The sequence below is a fragment of the Pterocles gutturalis genome, unplaced genomic scaffold (assembly GCF_000699245.1).
Source record: "Pterocles gutturalis isolate BGI_N339 unplaced genomic scaffold, ASM69924v1 scaffold38568, whole genome shotgun sequence".
Classification (NCBI taxonomy): domain Eukaryota; kingdom Metazoa; phylum Chordata; class Aves; order Pterocliformes; family Pteroclidae; genus Pterocles; species Pterocles gutturalis.
The window spans coordinates 16,954-26,383 of NW_010127023.1; the positions used below are offsets into that span (position 1 = coordinate 16,954).

The following is a 9,430-nucleotide window of genomic DNA, read 5'->3' on the forward strand; positions in this document are numbered from 1 at the left end:
AGACCACGATCTAAGCGAAGGACACACATTTCCTCCTGTTCTTTGTGCAGCAGTACAATTATGAGGCATCAGGAATGACTAGTCAGAATTAATAATCAGTTGCTTACTTTCAGTTGCAACAAGTATGAAACAAGATTCTTAGCCAGCCGTTTGCGCTGAACCAGAGAAAAGCCAAACAAAGCTGAGTGGTACCCGCTGCTATGAGGCAATCTAGTCAGAAACAGTCCACGGTTCGCTGTTTGCTAACCTGAAGTGTCCCAACAGCATCAAAACTACGCCATTTGGCTTTCTTATTTTTGTAAATCCACTGTATGACAATGAAGGAGAAAAAATAAAAAACAAACAAACAAACCAAACACACATTATGAGCTCCCCCTCAGTGTGCTATAACTGTACAGTGCCTTAAAAAAAAAAAAAAAATCCGAAAATCCGAGGAAGGTAAAATTATGGTCCTTGGTTTCTAGAACAACTTGTTCTTAGATCAATAAGAACATTAGAAAGGACATCTGTTTGGACAATTAAAATAGCTCGTAACTTGCTCAGCAGTAGAGTATTCCTGGCTAATGAAGATTCAGACAAAGCCGATGCCAACTCCACTTTCCAGAATTTACTTTCCTGTTAATAGAGCTGCTCATACTGTCTTTCTGTAAATCCTGGGCTCCAATAAAGTGTATTATTTGGAATACTGCTTCTCTAATTATTATACTTCATAATTAAGGAAAGGGCAGGCTGATCCAGGCCAGTCATTAATTTGCTAGCAAAGGAAGTGTTGCAAGGAACATCTTGTGATTGTAATTCAATGCCAGTTAACACAGATATTTCTTACCACGTGTTGCAGGAAAGAAACAACCACTTTTCTTGAGCTTCATCAGTTCAGCTTTCCTTCCTTTTAGGAAGAATAAAGCTCTTACTGCCTCATATTACAAAAGTCAAAAACCCTGCAATGTATGAAGCTGGGGAGATAAAACATGACAGAGAAATGCACCCCTGGGACAAGCCTTTTGAGTGAGAGATGGGATGGAAAGTTCCTGCCTTCCAGAACAAGCACCTACCAGAGAAATCCAGACCCCTTCTTACATCCCCAAAGAGCTGTGGTCTGCACAGCCTGGAGAGCAAAGCAGTTGTGGTAAGGAACGCTTGTGACAAGAACTTCACAGGAGAACATGATCCACTCATCAAAATGGGGATCAACTCTCTTACTCCCAACAGCATTCAAGAGCAGAACCAGAAATTCCATTGATAACTATGACAAAGTGCCCAAGATAAGCAGAAATGGCTGTACAAAACCGAGTAAAACCACAGAACTTGAGTGCCCTGATTTGAACATCACCAGCAACAGCACTCTATAGTTAAAATTATATATATAAAGTCACCAGATAAATCACTGACAAACTAGATAACTCTACTTACCAGCTACAAGTATCTAGACTCTGGGTTCCCTCCATCCCTATCCCTTCAGCTGGTACAAACACTTGCCATCTTTCTGTTAGTCATAATGCAGTTTTCTTTCAAAACATGAGCTTTTTCTATAATGAGGACAGTTTAATCAACAGATTAATATAAAAAGGAACAAAGTACATCAGTAATGGAAGCGAATGGAGTCTTACCAGAGCATCTGAACTACTCAGCAGCACGGAAAAACAGGGCTTGGGTGGGTTTTTTGTTTGGTTGGTTTTGGTTTTTTAAGTATTAGAGTTCTAGAAAACAAAAAGAAAATACAAAATGGTATTCTGTATTTCACATTTTTATTAGCTTCTTGCTGGCAGGCATTACACTTGGGAATAATATTGCACCAGGCATTAAAAATATGAATTCTACCACAGGGACATTTTGCATTTAGAATCCAATATAAATATTTCTAATCATATTTCCATGGCTACAGATAATATTTGGTTGCTTGATTTATATGCATAGAAAGAAACAGTTGTCATAACTGTAAGGAACTGTACTTATCAAGTACTTTTAAAGGGTGGGATTTGTTTTCCTAGAATATTACAATACTGTTTATTGATTTAGAAACTAAATTAGTCTACATGATAGCAGCTTTCCCCCAACTGCATCTTAAACTCTTTTTGTTTCTTGCTCCCAGTGTCGTAGCATTAGACGGATTAGAAACCATTTAAACGGAGGTAATTTTAGCACTTTAAGTTGCATCAGAGAATTGTGTTAGTGACACAAAATACCCTATTGTACTAATTCTTCAGACTCCCCCTTTCAAACAAAAAGGTGTCTTGACTGAACAGGCACATGCATGTTTGTTTTTTTTCTGAACAGGACAAAAGGACAGAGCTGCTAGAGAACGGAACTCCTCCAGTCCTTACTGATAAACAATAAATAGTCATATAAAAAAAAAAGCCCACATTGTTGCTTTAGTCAAAATCCAGACTCTCTTGGTTTTACTGTCCAATTAAGTTGCTAATCACTGAAGTGGCTCCTGCGGAGTCAGAATCAGTCATCTGTTTTCCGTGCCAGTCTACAGAAAGTCCAGTTATGCTCCACTGTGTTTTCATTGGCGCGCTCGCTCATATGATGAACTCTGGTATTCCTGATCGTGAAGCCTTGCTTTGTGATGTACTCCATCAGATGGACTCGGAGCGACACTTCCTGGTGGTAATCGCATGGCCCAAAAGTGAAGGAAACCTGGCAGTCCCTGGTGTCCATCATGTGTTTATTCCACTTGGTGAAGTGGTTTGAAATGCCTTCCAGTAACGAATGGACTTTTGTCGTGATAGTGAGCTGTGTGATGATTACAGCCACCGGGTTGGAGTACTTGGAAAGCTTCCGGGTGCTGGACAGCTCCACCACCTCCTCAAAGGTATCCACGGGATACAGCGGCTTGGGGTCATTAAGACACTGAATGAGCGGTTCGATCTGATAGAAGTCCGCCTCCTTCCGAAGTAGGTCGAACTCCTTGAAGTCCAGTGGCAAAGTGAGCTCTGAGGTCCTTAAAAAGTTAAGAACATAACGGAAAAGTGGTCCATCTCTGTCAATAAAGTAATTGCCCTGAGAGTCCCTGGCAGTGGGGAAGTCTCCCCTGAACATGGCCCCAAGCATTGAGTCGGGATATCTCGTTAGAGTTGTGAGGGATGTCGTATACATGTGTCCACCCACATTTAGCGTGACTGGATCAGTCATCTAGAAAGAGAGAAATTGCAGAGTTTATCAAGCCACCACAAGAAGATTCAATCACCTCCCTGACACACATGGCAAATACTGTTTGAAAACCGCAGACTCGGGAGAGAATCACACTTCCCCCATTCGAAGCCTTTAAGTGGTGTTTAAACCCGAACAAATCCAAGCCACCTAGCAACAAGGCACAACTGGCAACCAGACAGGATGATACTTAACATTCAGAACACACATTTCCAGAAAGCTTTAGAAATCTTAACTACTGAGCTACTGTCACAGAAGCAAGTTTTGCATTTGGGCAACAAGTTTTTTCCTATTCTACAGACAGGGAAATGAGAACAGAGAGATTTCCTGAAGAACAAGTCAGTCTGAATAAGGCCCATCAGTGCTCCATACTTAGACAATCTCTCTCATTCTAGAACAACAAAAAAAAAAGAAAGAAAAAGAAAGAGAAAAAAAAAATCAGCTGAGCAAGTCTTAAGCCTCTTTCTCTCCCTCAAAAGAGGATGACAGTGCAAGTTTAGGCAAAGGACCAAGAGCTAACAATCAAAATAATCCATGCACTACTTCAGAGGCATCATTAAAACAAGCAAACAAAGAAGAACTTTCAGCTTTTACCTCTAAAACGAAATATTTATTAACAAATTAGCATGCTGCATAGACAAGGAGGGGCAGAGCACAAACCAGTCTGGATCAGCTTCCAGATAGCACATGAGGAAGCAAGAGAGAAAGGAACATAAATCCCATCTGGCCACCAACCCTACCAACCAGGACTGAGGCCAGCCAGAGAAAAGAGACATATGCAAGGCAGCAGAATGTTTAGAGAAAGAGAAGAGGAGAAAAATACAATGCATTTGTCTAGTTTGAAACAGGGTTTACAAGGAAAAATATTTTTCTTTAGAAATAAAATGACAAAGTCCTTAGTATTATATACAGGAAGCACAAGCTATTTTCAGCCTTTGTGCATTAGGAAAACAGTAACAGCGAGCTTAAGGTGTCAGTTAAGTACCCACTGTACCTAGAAATATGAATCTGAGCTCTCCCCACAAATAGCATATGAAGTGAAGCACTCCAGAGAATATAAGCAAATTGTTGTAGCATGCACAGTGTTTCTTCTCGGACGACTGAAGCTCTGGATCTACACAAGACAGATCTGGAAGGATTCTTACCACAAGACCTTGAAAGCCCAGGTGAACCGCACAGCGCACACTTACACAGGCTCACTTACCATATATCCCCAGTCTCCATTATCCATCTGTTCAATTGCTTGAGCTGTGCTATTCCAAGTTTAACAGAAGGCTGCTGAAAGGATGTGCAATTCACCTCTTATTATCTCCCTGCAGGAAAAAAGCACACACACAAACACTAAACAAAGAACAAAACATGGCAGACCATCAGTACCTACAAGAACAACCGAGGAGAATGCTTTCTAATCAAAGGCAGGCTCTCTGCCAGGAGAGCATTCAGCTATAAAGCCACATTAGCAGAAGAATCTACAAACGAGCTTTTCCCTCCTTCTCCCTTCATGCTACCCACAGGCCTGCCTCCAGAGCACATGGGTAATCACTCCACCAGCTGTCTGACCATCCCAGTTAGGTTAAATAACAAGCAATGCGCCCCTGAGGATAACGTACATTCACAAATGGACTCCCTTCCACCTGGGAAACTGAGTACTTTGAAAGACAGATGTCCTTTTCCCAATTAAAAAAAAAAGTTTATTTAGCCACCATTGAGGTCATACATGTGATCTGTTAATATCAGCCAAAATCTCCATGCTCCAGTTTCAAACTGCACAGAAGAATAAATCAATCATGAAAGTCAATGAACAGTAAGAAAAAAAAAAATCTCACTGCAGAATTAGTAATTCAGGAGTGGAGAACCGCGACTGATAGTAAGAACGTTAATCTATGGACTAAGAGTACGAATGGACTTCACAGACACATACACCCCTCTCGAAAGAAATTTCTTTAGGAACAAGACAGAGGACATCAAACATGTTTTCAACAAGACACCAACAAAAGCAATTTGAGAAGTGGTTCATGCCGTGACCTCCCAGGAGATGTTAAGCTGCTGACTTGTATAACAAGAGGACTCTCTCCACATGAGCACGTCAAGGGAAATCCACAGCCCGGGTTGTGCAGCTCAAGGTGGGGGGGAAGTCAATGACCCCAGACACCAGTGGCAATTTTCCAAAGGTGGCCCTGTCGACCACGCCGAGCGACACATAGACAGGGAAGCCAGCCATCTGTGAGCCTTTATCCCTACCCAGAGCCTGCCTCTGCTAGAATTGCTGAAAATTTAGGTCAGTCTGTTTTAAGTAGGGTACAGCTTCTCAGCTTTGTTTATTTTTACATCTTAAAGACCACACAGTTACCAAGACTTCTGCTCCCATCCTCTTTACTAGCAAACTTCATCACCCAGCAAAAAGAAGCACGAAGATTCAGCTGAGCCAGAGCCCTACATTCCAAAAGAACTGAGGGTTAACAATTAATTCCCAACCAAAAAGATTACTCGTCCTTCTCATTCCTAGCACACAAGGTCAGTCTCATTCACCATGGAACGAGGCAGCACATCCCACCTCTCTGGGCTCTGCTACGCTGCCCAAACCCTCCGCCCAGGCACAGCACTGTCCAGCAGGTCAGGCCTTCAGGGCTGGCAGCATGAGCACAGCCTCAGCGGCATCTCAGGTGTATTAAAGAGCAGAAAAAACAAGATCAGTATATGAAAATCGTGAGGTCAGACAACAGAAGACTAAGGAATACTAAGATACAGAACTAGTCATACCAGGATCCTATTTTTACAAATTAAGAGACGGAGCATGCCTCAAGAAAGTACATGAAAGCACCCCCTCTGCCCTGACAGCAGATAAACCTGGAATGCCAGCTCTTTTGCCAACCTCTATAATTATTTTTTTAGCTCCTCACAAATCAAGAAGTGAATTCATTCAGGTTTTCTTTATTTGGAATTGTCGTTCAAGTACGGTTCATTAACTTTGATCAATAGCCCAGACCTTTTAAATTCCAGCACTTTTTCTTCTTAAGGAAAATGCACATACAGGTGTTATTCTGGTCAAGTACAGCACCAGTGCAGATGCGTTAAAGCCATGGGAGAGACCGGTATAGGTTTCTGATATTCAGGAAAAACACTAACTTGAAACTGAAATGATGCAGCCAGCCAGAGACTTCACTGGTAATCACAACAGAAGAGATTTGCAGTCTTAATAGAATTAACTAGAATTATACATACAGAATATTTCAAAGACAGATGGATGTCCATCAGAGTTATTTAAACAGGTGGACAGATACTGTGTTATTTTGGTCAGCGTCTAAGTCCACACTCCAGATGAATCAAGACTTTCTGTATCAGGGACAGAAACAGATGACACTGCCTGTCTGTACAAGGGCATGAACTAATCTTTGATCACAGCACTGCTATGTAACACCGGAGTGAATAATTTACGAGAGCAATTAGCTAAAACAAACCCAGCCCCTAACATATAAGTGGCAGCAAGAAGTCTCACTGACTTGTGCAAGGACCCAGAATCACTCGGCACACACAGACCTCCCTGGCAAAGCCGGCGCTGGAGCAAGATGCACAACGTGAAGGGATGATACCAGGAGGCCACCCTAAAATGCCTGAGTGTGATCACAACTACCTGCTGCTTCCCTCATCAGCCTGCAAGATCTGAATTTCTACACAGCTTCACAGGCAAAAATAGCTCTGTTCAGGTACAACCTGAGACAAGGTCTAGCAAACCACATCACAGCAAGGGTGGGGACATACGCCCTTTCAACGATGCTTTAAATTCTTCCTGAATGAAATACAGCGATGCATCGGTGCGGGTGGGCAGACACTTGCTCCATCCCTACTCCAGGATGGGCAGCCTCAAGCCAGCTCTTGTCCCTGTGTCACATAACCACACACTGCAGCCAGGGACAGCCTCGCTAATGGGGCCACTCGTGTCCCGACAGCAGGTAACAGATGACATGCAGCCGTATCCCAAGACAGTCTGCGTTTAATAACCAAAAGAAATACTAATTTAAGATGAAATTCAGCCAGACAAACTGCTGACACCGTTTAAGCCAAACAGGATATCATTCTCTGGTGAGAGCAGAAGCATTCTGATTGTGTTAAACCACAGTCCTGCTTTCGTTATGCTGCTTCTGCAAGCGGCGAGAAGATACACAGCATGAGCACGGTCATCACAGCTGCTGCCACAGCCCAGCGCCGAGCACAAGCCAGAACTAGAAAGGCACGATGAGAAGAGAGTACCTTTGAAGAAAAGCACTCAAGTCATCATTTTATACTTAAGACACCAAACTGGATACCTGTGTTTATGAAATGCTCACTCTTATTTCATATATGATGACTCAGAGGATTACAAGGCGATTTACCAGCAACACTGCTGCAACAGGGTAGTCCCATGAACTTCAGCAGGGACTCTCCCAGAACAGAGCTGCTAACATGCAACCATTTTGCAAGCTGAAATTCAGAGAAAGCAAATGAGAGTCAGCTGAATGTCTGCATCTGTGAATGCACACACACGGTCTCAGGACAGGCCAGGGGATGCCAGCAGCACTGGCAAGTGTTTGCACTGCTGGGAGCACATCCACTGCATTTGGTCAAGGCCACGGGCTACAGACTGCACCTGGAGAAAACCACTGCACTGGTGTCATACGCAGTTACTTGAAGGAGCAGCAGAAATACACCTAACAGCTGGAAGTCAAGAGGCACATACCACCTGATTTGCTCTGAATGTCTTTCATCTAGTTTTTCCAACAAAATAATTAAAGGATTTACTTGTAGCACCAGCCTTTGATGGACAGTTTGGTATCAATTTTACAATGGAAGCTGTTTAACCTCCACAGTTACCTCAGATTTCTAGGTCAATATAGAGTTGACAGGAATTCTACCAATGGCAACTCAAAAATTAAGAGCAAAGCTAGGGCTCTACTTACACAGACAGATATACTTGGTATTTCAAGCTACTCACTCACTTAGTGAGCTCCCTGCTTCTCACATTTACATCTCCACAGGTGAGAAAAAGAAACTCCTGCCCTCAGCACAGCTATGCTGTACTCTATTCCCCAGCCAGTCATAGCATTTGAGAGGCAAGTTTTTATTGCAAATCATTATCGGTGACTCACCTGAACTGAGAGAAACTAAGCTAGCACCAGTGATGACTGTACTCCACCAAACTGTGCAGAGAGATGACAGTCCGCAGAGCAAATCCATGAGGATCCAGCACTGTGCTACCCTAACTAAGGCAGCGAGGAGGACACAAGTTCTTAAAACAGTTACTGAATCTTCTGGTAATTCAGTAGATCAGCTTCACTAAAGAAAGCATCCATCACCTTCTACACAGGTCAAGTCCATAGTGACTAATAGTTTATTACAGATCAACTTAGTTCTTGCTTTTCACTAATACTTAGTCTTCACCTCAGGCAGGAGGAAAAAGTGCTCACATCAGCCACTCAGCATTTTCACTCTTTTATGTCTAATTGCTTCACTATAAATTCCAAGCTCCTGAAGCTTCCTTCCCTCCCCTGAGGAGCTCTACGACATCCTGGTTTAAATCCAGGTTCCAAACTCTTATTTTAATTGCTACTTGTTTGAAGAGCCCCACATCATTGTATCACTTTGACCCTCCTCTCACAAGAGCCAAAGGAAGACACTTGGATCTAGCCTGGTCCTGCTGGCCCCGTGCTGCTGAAGCAATGCGAGGCACTCCAGCTTTCAGCACCTGTGGCAATGGGCGGGTTTTACCCATGTATTTTGCTTCTGTAAAACTAGCTGGTAGATGTTTATGTGCGAAAACGTGTCTCCAAACAGCTCTGGAGGAAGGCAGGTGTCAGAAGCATTGAGCCTCCCTGCACACACCAATGGGGCTCAGCATGTGCACGGACCAAGGAGCAGCAGCAAGGCAGAGGCACAAATCCCTCCTGGGAGCCTGGGCCAGAGCGGGACCCAGACCTGCAGCAGGAGCTGGGAAGTGCCAGTTTCCATCACAGAGGAGCCAGAGAGCTGATGGTGGAAGAACTCTCCCTAGGATCACAATGATTCAGCAAAGATGCTGGAAATGAACCCAAACATTTTGCCTCCCCACCCCTACAAGCAACCCAAGAGCCCAGACCCTCAGCCCCACCCCAAACCAGTGTCCCAGCTCTGCCTCCTCTCCCGGGTGAGGCAGGAGGACACGCTCCCCTCCCAAGAGTGGGGCAGGACCCACATATCGCAGACCCTCCCTGTCAGAGCTCACTGCCGGGCACCACAGCTCCCGCCCGGCATCCTCCCTGCTCCT

General features: G+C 43.7%; 1 protein-coding gene across 1 annotated transcript; it reads right to left on the reverse strand.

Annotated features, from left to right (window-relative positions):
• Window positions 1–1,822: 1,822 nt before the first annotated feature.
• On the reverse strand, window positions 1,823–4,466 carry KCTD6 (potassium channel tetramerization domain containing 6). The gene is made up of 2 exons (XM_010079159.1): window positions 4,358–4,466; window positions 1,823–3,135 (listed from the first exon to the last, which is right to left on the reverse strand). Exons 1-2 carry the CDS (start codon window positions 4,382–4,384, stop codon window positions 2,449–2,451), a joined length of 714 nt encoding a protein of 237 aa, XP_010077461.1. The 5' UTR covers window positions 4,385–4,466; the 3' UTR covers window positions 1,823–2,448.
• Between the last annotated feature and the right edge of the window lie 4,964 nt (window positions 4,467–9,430).